Source organism: Leptodactylus fuscus, chromosome 8 (genome assembly GCF_031893055.1).
Source record: "Leptodactylus fuscus isolate aLepFus1 chromosome 8, aLepFus1.hap2, whole genome shotgun sequence".
Classification (NCBI taxonomy): Eukaryota; Metazoa; Chordata; class Amphibia; order Anura; family Leptodactylidae; genus Leptodactylus; species Leptodactylus fuscus.
The window spans coordinates 20,793,370-20,809,283 of record NC_134272.1 but is presented as its reverse complement, the minus strand read 5'-3'; the positions used below and the strand labels follow the sequence as shown (position 1 = coordinate 20,809,283).

Genomic DNA, 15,914 nt, shown 5'->3' with positions numbered 1-15,914 from the left:
TTGAATTATTACACTTCCACTCTTCACCACTGGAGGCTGCTGTGCTTGTCTTAGGATATGCTTTTAACTAAGATGACCAATGTGTGATAACTATGAATAAAAATATGCAAATCTATTCTCCAGGATGTAATTAGGAGAACAGTGCACTCTGTACGCCGCCCTCTAGAGGGCAACCTCCTTAACATCATACACGACAAAAAGTCTAATATCATGATGCGGATTTAATTGCCAAATTAGTATTTCTATTCCAAAAGGAACAGATTCCCAGCTATGGACAGCGCTGTTTCGGCCTATTGGGCCTCCTCAGCATAGCGTAGGGATTACATCCTGGGATTACATCCTGGAGAACAGATTTGCATATTTTTTACCCAGAATCCCTAGCGGAGCAGGAATGACTTGTAAGTCTCCGTACTGCCTATGTAGGCACACACTCTCCCTGATGTGTACAATTATCCCCTGACCCTGGTCTATAGTCCCTCACTCTGCCAAATCAGTATCCCTACGCTATGCTGAGGAGGCCCAATAGGCCGAAACAGCGCTATCCATAGCTGGGTATCTGTTCCTTTTGGAATAGAAATACTAATTTGGCAATTAAATCTGCATCATGATATTAGACTTTTTAACTGAGTCATGCATGATGTTAAGGATGCTGCCCTCTAGAGGATGTCGTACAGAGGCACTGTTCTCCTAATTACATCCTGGAGAATAGATTTGCATATTTTTTACCCAGAATCCCTAGCGGAGCAGGAATGACTTGTAAGTCTCCGTACTACCTATGTAGGCACACACTCTCCCTGATGTGTACGATTACCCCCTGACTCTGATAACTATGAAGCCATTTTGTTTCCTGTTTGGGCCTATTTATACCCAAGAGGCAATTCAATCATTGCTCGAGTATTGTGACTTGTTCCAGTTTTCAGCTTTCCCAGACTGTTTCTTGTCCTCGCTGTATTATCCTTGCGATCTACACTTCAAGCTACTACTACTCTACAATATCTATTGCGCCTGGTTTTCTTCCATCTGGCCACTGGATTCCAGCCATGTATGCCAGTATTGCAACAGCTGGATGATGTGAAGGACCAAGTTGGAAATCTCAGAGTGTACCTATGCTAAATCATAATTGGTAGAGCTTATACTTGTGGCAAAAGTCCAAGTGTTTATATATTTTTCAATTGAAAAATTTACACAAAATTATAATTATGTAGGAAAGTTTTATTATTGAGCACAATACATTCTATTGAAGGTAGAAACTGATTCTAGATTCTAATAAGAAATAGGTTTACGCATAGTAGATATCAGAGATATAGTGTAATAGTATAGAAATTATGGTTATATATTGTATTAGGTAAAGCTTGGAATGGTTTAATCGGATGGATTTTTTTAGACTGATCAAAATATAAAATGGTGATGGAAAAAGGATTACTGCGAAGATCAGAACCAAAGATTCCCACATATTTGTTCAGTGCACATTGAAAACCTTCTGAAGACTCTCAAGAGCCTGAGATTCTGAAATTTGGCGCCAGTCATCAGGCAACTCAGCTGGTTTGGCTTTATATTTTTTAGCAAATTCTTCATTAAATTGGGCAAAAATGTATTTCCAGTAATCTGAGGACTCAATGCTGGGATCTGGTTGGATGGCCCAGTCTGGATAGTAAGTGCGATATTCTTTGTATGGATGCCATTTACCATCTGTGTCTGTACTTCTAAAAGTATGGCTAGACACAACAGAATAGGTGCAAATGTCCATGCACAAATGTCTACTTTCATGCCAATGTACTCTTCCAAGTCCTTGAGGTCTGTGGACAGATGCAAAGTGCTCCTTGTGGTCACCACCTCCAGCCTCACAGGGGACTTTACAGAATGGACATTGATGTCCACATCCAATCACTTTCCTGAATAATTCCTCTTCAGGTTTCATGGTGACCCTGAAAAGCACAGAGTAAAGACTCATACACGTCAGATCTAATAGGATTTCTTCTTTCATATCTGTGAGGAACTCCTGAATCTTGGAGGACAACTGTTCCACCTGTGCCGTGTTATGGAAGGTGAAGACTTTGACGTCACGCTTTGACATTACTAATTCTCCGTTCAATTTCTTACAAACATTTTCCAAAAATAACAAAACGTTTTTGCTCTGAAGACAAGTTGTATGTTGAAGAACATTTAGAACTTTTACACAAATGGAAGAAAGAAGGTCGTTGTAGATTCTTTCTAAACTTTCAGGGACTTGATATTTTTCTAGGATGTAATTGAGTATCCAGGTTTTTGAGAATGCTTCATATGAATTGATGTACTGTACATACTTCTCGAAAGACATTTCATTGAGTAAACTTGTTAGTATGTTACACTGAAAGAAGCTCCTGCTACTGAATGTCATACTATCGACGCCATTTAGAACACCATCCACCATTTTTTCTCCCAGATGTTTGAATATGTAGTCTGTGATGGCTGGCTTCAGACATCTCTCGCAAAATTGCTTAGCTCTACTCCAACATTCATCCTTCTCTCTCAGGATGCTGACAAATGTTGACAAATAGTGAGGTTTCAGGTCTTCTAGACACATTTTAGGGTCATTCTTTTGAATGAAGGTCTCGTGCATCTTCTGAAACTTTTCTGATGCTTTTGCAAAGATGAAAAGTTTGATATCCAACTCAAACTGTGTAGAAAACGGAAGTTTTGTGGTCGTACTCTGAAGTTTGTTATTGATCATATATAGTAGTTCCTGACAGTAGGCATCATCGTAGTCTTCTGTCGTACTTATCTTCTCCGCGACATACTTATCACACATGTCTATCAATGAGGTGGCAAGATCTCTAACCTTGTCATAAGGTTCATTGCTGATCCCCAACATTGTTCCTAAGCAGTAAATAATAGACTGATCGACGTGTTTTATGTCCATTGAAAAGGCTAGATTTGCATATGATTCTAAGTTATTTAGGTGGACTAGTGTCTCGTTTACGGCGGATCCTCTACTGTATAGGTCACTCTTCACCTGCTGTAGCACTGCTTTGCTGACATTTTTCTGTGGCAATGTCTCTATCTGTAACTGCGACAACGTCTCTTCCCACATGGCCTCAAATTCCTGTTTTATTTCTTGATCGCTCAGTTTCAGGTTCTTCTTTTTCCCAGTGTCCAGAATTTGAGAGATCTTTTCTTCTATTACTTGTTGATACTTATTCTGGATTCTTTGAATCTCAAATTTCCCCTTTTGGATACAAATGGCCTCATTACATCTGCTGAGGGCATTTCTTTCAAGTTCATTTTTTAAGAACTTCACACTCTGAGTAAAATCTTCTCGGTATCTTTCTACAAGATTCACATTTTCCAGCTTATCCTCATAATATTTTTCCAGTTGTCCCAGCATGTTATTCTCTTCTGCGATGAGAAGCTCTTGAAGATCCCCCATGTACTGTGACAGAGTGTGTCTACCCAGGTTCTCAGAAGACTGATTTTTTACTTTGTTTTCTGTGCTAATGATCCAGTTGTTGACTTTTTTGCGGAATTCCCATTCCCAATGAGAGAAACTCACAGATAAGTTACTATAAGCTTCCGCCACCAGACTGTTTACGAAGCTAAAGATGAATTTCTCATGTTTAACGGCTTTCCACAAACTTTCTATCCATGAGATAAATGCATCAATCCTGGAAGGTCCTTGATTGGATTTTATGAAGTCAAGCAGATCCTGTTTTAACTTGTGGACATTTTCACTGTAACTAGTATTCACGGAAGCCATTGGTGGGACTCCGTGCCACAGGCCATGAATGTACCAGTTGTGTTTCTCAATATCATAGTCCATCACTTCAGTAAAACGTGTGATTCCCCTTTTCTTTTCCATTTTTGCAGCAACTTTTGTCATTTCATCTAATTGTTCTAGAAGTCTCTTCCTGTCTCTCATGTTGTTTTCATGGGCAGACACATCACTCACATTCTGATGGACAAACTGACAATTGGGTTTCTTTCCAAGCTCTTTCATTCTTAGAAATGCATGGACCACTATTTGCAAAATATCTTTCATTTCACCTGCATTTTCCATGGCCATGTTGACTATGGTGATGTCACTCAACCCAATCACTAATGTGGCCAACTCATTGTCATGTTCATAACTGTCATCTAGAGAAGACAATTCAGGAGCTTTTAACCCTTCAGTATCAATCACTATTAAACATGAACAACCAATCTCACTCTGGAAGTTCTCCTTTACTTTAATAAGAGTCATGAAGGCTCCTCGTGTGCATCGTCCACTGGCCACAGGGAACTGTAGACCAAACATGGTGTTCAGAAGGGTGGACTTCCCCGTACTCTGCACTCCCAGCACAGTTATCACCCTCATATTACATTTTAGGCCAATTTTATCTCTTAATTCAGTCAGGACATCAGTTATCCATTTCATGGGAATGTTAGAGGCATCTCCATCAATTAACTCCAATGGAAAACCATCTAGAAGTAAGTCTGCAGCTATTCCTGGAAGTCTCTTAAATTGTCTTCTGTGTTCTGGAATTATTTCTGCTTTTATCATGGAACACTCAGCCTCGTAAAATTGTCCCAACTCACGAAGGAAATGTTCTATTCCTAAAGAACTATCGGATAGTTTCTGATCTATCTTCTTAAGCTCTGCTGAATCTTTGGATTCTTTGAATTTTTTCTTATATTCCTCTTGTAGTTTAGATAGATGTTCTCTAGCAGTTGAATCAAGTTCAAATTTCATCCACTTTAAAAAATAGCGTTTCTCAATCTGAGACAAATGGGTGATAGCATTGATAAATAACATGATACTATCAGGTAAGTCATGCTGGTTCTGCTCCCTGTGTAATGAAAATCTTTGCTGTTTCAATTCTGATTGATATGTTTGTGTGTCTTTCCCCCCTTGTTTTGTCATTCTACATAATTCTTTTTCCACTTTAGACAATTGTTTCCAAAGTTCCCCTTGAAGTTTCAGATTCTTCCTTTTATATTGTTCCACATCATTAATGACTGAAGTAATGTTACATGCATATGCTCTCGCTTTCTGACATTCTGGAAAGTTCTCGTCTACATCAATATGAAGATCATGTGTATGGTTTTTCAGATTTTCGAGAGATGAAGTTGGAGGATCTGACTTCAAAACACCTTCAAGTTTCACCTGCACCCGTTTTACAAATTCAGCATCGTTGGAATTTCTCCCTTTCATTATAATGTGTTTATTACTAGTTTGTAACTTTCTCATTAAGATTTTAAGATGTTTCTGTGTCTCTGAGTCAACAACCTTGTGATTACCTGGAGTGACAATGAAGTAAAACTTGGTGTCAGATGGACGGCAGGATGATAATAACCTGAATTGTCTATCACACATACTCTCGATAAATATAAAGGTGGCCGATGAGATTCTGGTGAGAAATGTGAACTGTTCCAAGTTGGACTCCAGGTCTCCACGTAGGTTGGCCACAGCAATAGGCTCTGGAAAAACATTAGATTTTTCCACACAAGGAAAGTACCAGGACATCTCCACCAGTCCATCAGATATCTTCCTTTCAATGTTCCCTCCTTCCATGTTGTTATGTATGAAGAAGTCATGATATTGTTCCGGGTTCAGAATCTGGTTTAGTAGTTTAGATTTAGACAATTTATTTGGCCCCAGCCTGACAAAAGAGAAGATCGGCATTTCAATATTCACCACATTGTCTTCTCTGAAGCCTTTACTTTCTACTAGTGACTGAGGTCTCCATTTCTTCACAATGTCTCTCATTGCCCAAAGCATAAAGGTGCAGCCTGAACCATCACCAGCGGGAAGCAGAAGAGGAACAGCAAACTGGCACATGGACATTTTAGTTACAATTTCTTGCTGGAGAAAGTTATCTGAACAATGAAGGAGAACACAAACAACATCCAGTGGGTTGATGGGGCATGACTGATGTATTCGGACAGAATCATCAAATATATCTCTATAGTCCTCATCATCATCATCATTTGGTTCCTCTGCAGATAGGTCTTTCTGCAGTTCTATATTCCGTGCCGTTTGGTTTAGATCCATAAGCTTTCTTAAGAAATGCCACATGATATCCTCAAAGTGTTGTGGTTGAACATTGTTTATGTTCTCTGGACCGATACTTAGAACATCTCTCAAAAACAGCTTTGTAGTTAAATGTGCTTTTACATTCAACTGTTCCACCAGTTCATGAAAAGCATTGGGTTTATCTGTGGAGATGAAAACGAATAGTTGAAATATTATTAAAGATATCTTCCTATGATGCAGTTATATAAAAGCAATAAGGATATATACAAGAAAATAACTACTGTAATTGATAAGATCCATCAGGAAATAATGTTATTGATCCCCACACCTACCATAGTACTGATCCCCTCACCAACCACACTTCAGACTGTCCATTCTCATCTTTTGAACCTGTTACAGAAGAGGAAGCATCTCAGCTACTTTCTTCTTCTCACCCTATGACCTGCAGTAGTAACCCGTTCCCCTCACACCTTCTCCAATCTCTGTCGCCTGCTGTCACGACTCACCTTACTAAAATATTTAACTTCTCTCTTATCTGGAATTTTCCCATCCTCCTTCAAACATGCTGTCATAACCCTGCTATTGCAGAAATTCTCCCTTGACCCATCCTGTGCTGCCAACTACCAACCTGTCTCTAACCTTCCCTTCATCTCTAAAATCTTGGAATGCTTGGAAAGTCTATACTCGTTTAATCTGCTATCTTTCCACTAACTCTCTTCTTGACCCCTTACAATCTGGTTTCCGCACTCTGCACTCTATTGAAATGGCATTTGCAGGCTCTGTCTCTTCCTCTCTTCCCCTTGCCTTTGGGTTCAGTCCTAGACCCCCTGCTCTTCTCTCTCTGCACAGTCAACAGATTCGGCTTCCGGTATCATCTTTATGCTGATGACACTCAATTATATATGTCATCCCATGACATCACCTTTGCACTAATACAGAACACCAGACAGAGACTGTCTCTCTGCTGTCTCAAATATCATGTCTTCACTTTATCTGAAATTGAATCTCTCAAAGACTGAACTACTACTGTTTCCAGCATCTCATATATCTATCCCTGATATATCCATTGCACTCCCATGATATATCCATAGCACTCTCAGGCCTTACTATAACTCCTAGCCAGTATGCCCGCTGCCTTGGGGTTACATTTGACCTTTCCTTCACCCCCCCACCCACCCCCGTATCCAATCACTCACAAGCTCATATCATCTCCACCTTGCCCTGATTCACTATCGCCTTGACTACTGTAACTCCTTACTAATTGGTTTTCCCCTTACTAAACTCTCCCCTCTACAGTCTACAATTTCTACAGATAGACATAAACTCTGTTTAAAAGGTGAAGACCACAAACCCTAAGTGCAAAGGCTTATATGACCACAGGCTGAATGCACTTAGCTTACAACTGGCTGATGTGGTAAAACAGACTGTGTCTTGGAGAGGATGGGGCCCCTGGCCAAGTCCCTCTGGAACCAGGAACGTTTTACCCGGTACCAGCAGAACATTTGGTCTGAGTCCATGTCTTCTAAAGCTATATCACAGTCAGATACCATCCCATATGTGCCTTGGGCAGGTGACCAAACCAGTCCTACAACCTGCACCATTTTACTGGTTGCATGATGAATGCCGTAAAAACGAAGCCTCCAAGTACATTGTACAGAATTATTAATGGTAGTATCATGAAGAACAATTTGTCCTGCAAACATTAAGACTCATATGGCTCTGAGAGTGGAAAAATAAAAAAGTTATGGGGTTTGGAAAGGGGAAGTCAAAAACAAAAATCAACAAATGCCCATGGTGGGAAGGGGTTAAAGGGGTATTCCCACGTCGCATACTCACCAGTCTTCACTGCTGTAAAATCTTCTTTCTTCCTGGTTTCTTGCGTCATTTGGTGGGCGGGGTTTCATGCAACCTGCAGTTTAGCTCCGCCACAAAATTAGTGTGTAGCTCCGCCCACCACATAGCGTGATCCTATGGGGCGGCTGAAGGGCCTGTGATGTCATCAAATGTCCTCAAACAACACAATATGCACAATACTGCCTGTCTCTGCCATAATTAACACAATTGAATTAGCTAACCTGATAAATGGGAGAACAGAAGACGAGTTCAGAAATGCAAGCAGCTCCCCTCCTCTATCCGAGAGCAGGAAGCTAGGTCACATGTGGTGTAGACACAGGAATAGCTAGAAACACAGGCTAGCTCCCTGCACTTAGCCCCTCCTCCCTCCCCCCTGAGAGCAGGCAGATACATCTGAGTTTTGAGCAGATAAGTCAGGGCTGTGTCAACAATGAATTGAATAAAGTAAGATAGTGGACAAACAAAGCAGTTTTGCAGAAGCAATGTATTTAGGAAAAGTCTTAAAACCACATTAACAAGCAGTATAGATAGGATCCTTGTGATGGGACAACCCCTTTAACATCAAGTTCCCTTTAACATAAAGTCACAAGCCAAAGGAGAAACAAGTGAGATGAAAACAAGCATTCTCTTACGGATGAAAAGTAGGAATAAGGAAATAGCAGTGCAGTAAAGGAGGAGGGAAGCATTCATGGTATGAGTCCATATGGTCACTAAAGAACTCACAAGGAAGTACACAAATCTGAAAATGTAAATCATAAATCATAGAGATGGTTATAAAGAAACCAACCAAATAAAATCACTCAACATGATTTCCAAAGTTCATAATGTCTGTTATCTATTCTATGGAAAGGAAAGTTCAGGCTGGATATTGTAAATAATTGGGTTACTAAGGCTACGAGGCAAGAATATATAGTAGTCCTAAGGTCATGAGTAGATAAGAGTTAATAGATATGGGTATATAGCAGTCCCTACTATATACCCATATCTATTAACCCTTACCTACTCAAGACCTGGGCTACTATATACCGTATCTATTAACCCTTATCCACTCATGATCTGGGCTAATATATACCGTATCTACTAACCCCTATCCACTCATGATCTGGGCTAATATATACCCACCTCTATTAACCTTTAAGGTCATGAATAGTTAAGGGCTCACAGACAGGGCATAACTTAAGGTTCACAGGACTTGGAGTAAAAAGTCAGCTCGGGCCACCTCCGCCACGTCTCCTCACAACCATCAGCCACATCCCAACTGTACATTTTAGCGGCATTTATATTTCCCTTTCCTTCTCTATCTGGCCCAGACCACCAAGAAGACTTGTTCATAACATGTCTGTACACACAAGCGTCCCATCATTCTCATCCCCTGTCAGTGCCCCCTACATAGTAACCTTGTCCCTTTTGTGTAACAGCTTCACCCACAGAATCCTGCCTGGGCTATATGCTCCTGACCAACTCACTTTATTGGCAAAAATCTAATTTTCTCCTTTCTGACGGTGGAAGGCTGTGTATCATACATCTTCTCCCTCCAGTGCACTAAAGAGCAGGGGGAATAAATGTACTATGCACAGACTGCCAAACATCAAAGGAAACCAGGGAAGTTTATCCAGCCCTTGTATGGTGTTGGTGACCTGTGGACCCCTGGATTATGGGCCTGGTCACATCTGCTAACAATGTGACCCCTATAGTTACGCCAGTACTAGTAGCCATGGATATACAGTATAACAGCTCTAGAGTCTCCTGATAGAGAGAGATATATATGGGGTATAGGGCTATGGGTAAATAAAGACTCGTAAACATTTGTATACTAAAGCCCAAGGGACTCCTGGCACATAATATACATTTATTAGTATCCTCCTTCCACTTTCCCCACGTGTGTCTTTGCCAGGATGACCTAAGAGGTGACTTGCCCAGTGGGGTAAAGCTTTATAAAAGTCTCACGATATGGTAGGTCTATAGTCTACTTACATTTCACAAAGGACCGAGACAGATTAGGCAATGCTGGAAACCTGAGAACCAAGCTTTCTATGTGATCGAGGAATTTTTCACAGGCTGATTCTCCTTTCTGAAGTATAAGGTCTATGAGCTTTTCAGTCCTGACTCTTGGGTCTTCATCATACCGGACATCAATGTATTCCTCCATGGAGATGAGAAGGAAAGAATCTATTTCATCCAACAAACGGTCCACATCTTCTTCCAAAGCTTCTATTAATTCTGCCCTCCGATTTTTAATAGTCCAGGATGCTCCTGTTCCTGACGTCATGGTGCATGACTTTCACGATCTGGATGCAAAAGCACAAAACTCATCAATATAAGGACAGTATAAATATACCAAAGATCTCCAGCATGATAGGCAGTCCTTATTGGTGAGCCTGGAATTGTTGGGACGTAAAAAGGTCCGATAAAGTCTACAGTAACCAATTGACAATATGGTACTCAGATCTCTATACAACAGTCCACAGCGAAACAAGATCTCCATATACTTCACCTAAAACCGGCCCCTATGGAGTAAGGTCACGAAAAAAGGAGAACTGAAACCTGTACACAAGGCAGATGGTTGGACTGACATTACATGTTCATTAATGTGGGAAACAAAGAAAAGAGAGACACCGAGCGCACGAAGTGTTGTATTTTACCATGTTGAGGTGAGTCAATGTGCATACGTGATGGATTGTCCAGATGGCCTCTCACCTTACGGGGTTGGGAAACAGTCACAACACCTTTAGTCATGTGTAGACAATAGGAGTTCCAGGTGGGAGTGGCATCAGTTCAGCCTGCAAACACCGGTGGACCGGGGTATATAATGGGCAGCACAAGGATTGAAGGTCCATAGCAGGGAATCTGCGCTCTCTGGTTATATAGGCAAGACATATCCAAGGGTTCCGGTTGAAAACCACTGTGTCTAGCCTATATAACCAGAGAGTGCAGATTCCCTGCTACGGACCTTCGGTCCTTGTGCTGCCCATTACATGTTCATTATCTTGGAAAAAACTAATATTAAGGAGAGATGGATCTGAATCTTTACTTCCTTGTGTAACAATGTATAGAGGAGACGTCTTCCCCAACCATCGCTGCACACTTCACCACAGGGACAACGTACAATACATACCTCTAGTCAGTTCAGATACAGTGCAGATAGCAGTGAACAACGCATAGCAATGAACTGAAAATCTAGATCTTTCTTACCTTGGGATCAGACAGTGTAAGACGAGCAGCAAAACTGGAGACCGAATGTAAGAACAAATCTCAACCATCTGAGGAGGTGGAAAAAATTACACAAAAGCAATGTCAAAAACCTGGGATGGAATAATGATGTCAAGATCAAAAAGTGAAAGTATAGCTCTGTATTTCTATTACCTGTACATCGTGATACTTACACAATATTCACAAGACTGGATTTATATGTAGCAGGGTGGAGTGAAGCTGTTACTCATTATACAAAGGGAGGATTGGAAACTTACAAGGTCCATGGAAAAAAATATAAAAGTGGCCCCATGTTTTAGATGGGATCAAATTGGCAGTGAAGCCAACATAAGTCGGAGGGATGCATTAGCTTCACCCACATTGGGGGGTAGGTGGGCCAATGCAACAAGGCACATGAGGAACGTCAGAAATTGTCTCTTCTAACCCCATATCTATGGCTATAGTGGTGCCTTCGACAACTGTCACCCACTATGTTTATTGATTTTTTCCATATAACAACCTATTTAGTAAATTAAAGTTATAAGAAACAGTATATAGCTACAGAAGTGTCCATTTTGTAACTTAGTTAAATGTGTTAAGGACTCCAATTTTTCATGAAATCAATTGAATAGGCCCCCCCCCCACCCCAAAATAAGCTGGAATCCTGCTCTTACAGCAAAGATCCTGCTCCTAATGCAACACTTCCACTCATCCACAGCTCTTATAGTAAGGAACCAGCTCTTGGGGTAGGCTATTCCATAGATTGACACTTGATTTGGTGAATCTTTTTTCTCTAGACGAATGTGCACCCTTGTCTTTCAAAAGCTGTAGGAACGATCCAGGATCCATAAGGGCCCCTTCACACGGCGTAAGCGCTCTGCTCATTCTGAGCTGTACACGCGAGCGCTTCTAAACACTTCCCATTCACTACAATGGGAGCGCCTGTAAAGCCGGCTTTACGAGCGCTCCCATTGAAGTGAATGGGAAGTGTTTAAAAGCGCTCGCGTGTACGGCTCGGAATGAGCAGAGCGCTTACACCATGTGAAGTGGCCCTGACGCTCCAATGCGCCAGGCCAACCATGGCAGTCTAAAACCTAACCAAATCTATGTGTTTTTGCATTACCTAGGGAAGATGTGAGATGATGTTCCTTTAAGAACTGCTCAATGTAATTCTGAATGTTCTTAACATATTCTGCATCATTTGCTTTGCTTCTCTTTACCATTAAATTTTTTAAAAGATTCTGTGTCTCAAAGTTGACAACTTTTCCAGGGCCTGGGGTGAAAATGAAGTAAAACTTGGTGTCAGATGGACTGCAGGATGATAATAACCTGAATTGTCTCTCACACATACTCTCGATAAATATAAAGGTGGCCGATTAAATTTTGGTGAGAAATGTGAACTGTTCCCAGTTGGACTCCAGGTCTCCACGTAGGTTGGCCACAGCAATAGGCTCGGAGAAGACATCTGATTTCCCACAAGGAAAGTACCAGGACATCTCCACCAGCCCATCAGATATCTTCCTCTCAATGTTTCCTCCTTCCATGTATGAAGAAGTCATGATGTTGTTGAGCCGGGTTCAGAATCTGGTTTAGTAGTTTAGATTTTGATAATTTATTTGGCCCCAGCCTGACGAAGGAGAAGATCGGCATTTCAATATTCACCACATTGTCTTCTCTGAATCCTTTACTGTCTACTAGTGACTGAGGTCTCCATTTCTTCACAATGTCTCTCATTGCCCAAAGCATGAAGGTGCAGCCTGAACCATCACCAGCGGGAAGCAGAAGAGGAACAGCAAACTGGCACATGGACATTTTTGTTAAGATTTCTTGCTGTAAAAATGGGTCTGAGCAATGAAGGAGAACACAGAGAACATCTAGTGGATGGACAGAACATGAGGAATCTTCTACTTCATTCACAGAAGAAAAGAGTTCACCATCTGCTAATTGTCCTTTAGATGACTGTTTCTGGAATTGAACATTTCGTGCCGTTCTGTTCAGTCCTTTAATTTTGGTCAAGCAATACCAGGGGGTGTCTTCAATATTCTGGGGTTCATTAATGAAAAGGTTATCTTTTCCTATGCTAAGAACATCCCCCAATGTCAGCTTTGAACCCAGATGTTTTTCAAAGTTGAGCTGTTGCACTAGATCCAGAAAATTCTTAAGTCGTTTTGTGAAAGAAATACAAAAATATGACTTCAGAATAATTTGAAATAATAAATAATAATGTACTATTTTTTTAATAAGTTTCATACTATAAATTAATAACTGTCCTAATCATGAGAAACTTTAAGAAGGTATTTGAGAAAACCACAGATAGTGGCAGAACATTCACCAGCAAGCTTTAGTTTACAGCGATACAGTGAAAAAACAGCAGTTTTACAATATAATATACTCCCCAGAGGCCCCCCATTATAATACACCACAGTGCCCCTACACAATAAAACATATTCCCCAGCAGCCCCACACAGTATATTAAGTTACCCAAAGTACATAAAAATAAGTCTCACAGTATAATATGCTTACTAGAGATGAGCGAACACTAAAATGTCCGGCAGTTGGCTCTGCCTAGGCCGGATGCCTAGGCAGAGTGAATTCCAGCCAGAAGACGCCGCGGGGACACTGCACGGAGAAGACTTCTAAAGGTAAGAGAAGAACCAGCATTGATTGGCAGACTGTATAGCATTCTGCCAATCAACGCTGGTTCAGCATTGAACCTTAAACTTCGAACAGCTAGTAGTGTTCGATCGAGTACGAGTATTTCGAATACCATAGTATTTGATTGAACACCTACTCGATCGAACACTACTCGCACATCTCTAATGCTTACCCCACTGCCCCAACAGTATAATGTCTCAGTGTCCCCACACAATATAATATACTACTTAGTAGCGCCACATAGTAAAATAGGCTCCACAGAGTACCCCCCAGTATAATGGCCTACACAAAATAATATGCTCCCCAGAAGGTTCTCCCCCCCAGTATAATACTCCACAGCGGCTCCATACAGTATCAAACGCTCCCAAGAATCTCAAGCCACTTCAGGCGGACCCTTCAAAATTCGTTTTGAAGAATATTCATGAGATTCGGCCCTCCAGTTCATTTCGCTGCTATTATTATACATACTCGGTGGTTAATAATAAGATGATAGATAAGTTGATAGAGAATATTAAACAGTGATACTCTCCTTGCCTCATCTCTCCTGGGCATTCTTGTGTTGTTCCACTGGCTTCGTCTTCAGGTATGTAGCTGACATCACGCGGTGCAGAAACCATTGCTGAGGCTTGTGATTGGGCACACCAACGTTATGATGCCAGTGCGCCCCACGTAAATGCTGTGACCCAATCACAGGCCTCACTGGTGACATCAACCACAGGCCAGGAGATACAGTAATGGAGGAGGTGAGCATAAATGTTTGTAATTTTCCTCTGGGCAGGCTTCTAATGAGGTGGCCATGGCCCTGTCTGGACCCACTGGAGAATACACCAGTGGGCCAATCTGACTCTGCTTATAAGCAATGCTTTATTTATATCTTTCACAAAATGACATATGTTATAACATACCACATTTTCTTACTGTAGAATATATACAGAATGCAACAATAAACTCTGCCTAAAACCAGAGATTTACTAGAGGCCTCAAAGACCTCTACTACGGCTCCGTATAAAACTACAGTATGTCATGTGTATGAATCCTAATGGCACAGAGAAGTTGCTCACCTTCGAAAAATGATGGTGCCAAACCAGACAAAGCAGGAAACCTGAGAACCAAGTTCTCAAGGTGGTTGAGGAATTTCTCACATGCCAGCTCTCCATTCTGGAGTATGAGGTTTATCAACTCAATAGTTTTCTCTGTCTGAGAATCTTTCAGACAAAAATCAAAAAATTCCTCCAATGATACGAGGTCCAGTGAGCCCAGTTCATCCAGTAAATCGTCCGCATGATCCTCAAATATTTCTACCAGTTTCCATATTAGATGTTTGACAATCCATGAAGCTTTTCTGGTCGTATCCATGGTGTTTATATGTCACCTGCAAATAAATAGATTCTTAGTAACATCTTCAATTTATTAAGTTGTTATATATTTTACCCAAGCTTTCAAGCGCCACTTAATTCTTAATTTAGAGGGTTGTTCTTGGATAATCTTTGCCATGACAGATATAGCTGGCCACAAGTCATGACCACAAACGCTTGACTTATACATACAGCAGAACAGCATGGATCTATAATGTTTCCCATACAGGTGAATGGGAATTATGGAAGTAGTATAGAAAAGTTGAGCTGCCCAACAGCTGTCCAGTTGTGGAAAAAGTGTAGTTACATTTGTTACCATATATCCTATTTACTTCTATTAGTTACAGAAACAGCGTAGAGTAATGGCACTCAACTGTTTCCCTTCTTGCCTATGATTGACCAAGATGGGAATAATCATTTAACCCTTTCCTTGCCACCCACATATTTATACATCCTCCCAGAGTGGCATTCTTCTAGCTGAGGATGTATCTAATAAGTGCTTACTACTAATGCCCATATCTCAGGAATGGTTAGGGCTATGTAGATGATCTTAGATTCATTCTAATAAAAAAAAGAGAACCTCATCTTTAAAATGATACCATTTTAGAGTCCCATAAAATTATACCAAGAACATCATTATAGCCCTTACAGATCTGGAGCAAATTGCTGGTGAAAATGCATCCCAATACAGATCTCAATTCCCAACAGTGTTTTTAACAGCAGATCACTCCGAATCAGTAAGGGCTATAATGATGTTCTTGTTTATGTAAATATTGTGTTTATGTAACTGGTTAATGTTCTATTTAGTTTCACTACAATGCCTCTACGTATCTCTGCCATACCAGTTTGTCATTTTTGTATGTTTTTTTTTA

The 15,914-nt window shown here is 40.8% G+C and overlaps 1 protein-coding gene across 1 annotated transcript; it reads right to left on the bottom strand.

The window, feature by feature from the left end:
- Positions 1 to 1,459: 1,459 nt before the first annotated feature.
- On the bottom strand, positions 1,460 to 15,043 carry LOC142216747 (interferon-induced very large GTPase 1-like). Its single transcript, XM_075284779.1, has 2 exons — positions 14,749 to 15,043; positions 1,460 to 6,171 (listed from the first exon to the last, which is right to left on the bottom strand). The coding sequence occupies exons 1-2, from the start codon at positions 15,041 to 15,043 to the stop codon at positions 1,460 to 1,462; spliced, it is 5,007 nt and encodes a 1,668-aa protein (XP_075140880.1).
- Between the last annotated feature and the right edge of the window lie 871 nt (positions 15,044 to 15,914).

Bases quoted from the DNA above. Each gene is read 5' to 3' on its own strand.
- LOC142216747 (XM_075284779.1), bottom strand. From the start codon at position 15,043: ATGGATACGACCAGAAAAGCTTCATGGATTGTCAAACATCTAATATGG. The intron at 6,172-14,748 runs GTGAGCAACTTC...TCATCTCCACAG, and splicing joins GGCACCATCATTTTTCGAAG to ATAAACCCAATGCTTTTCAT.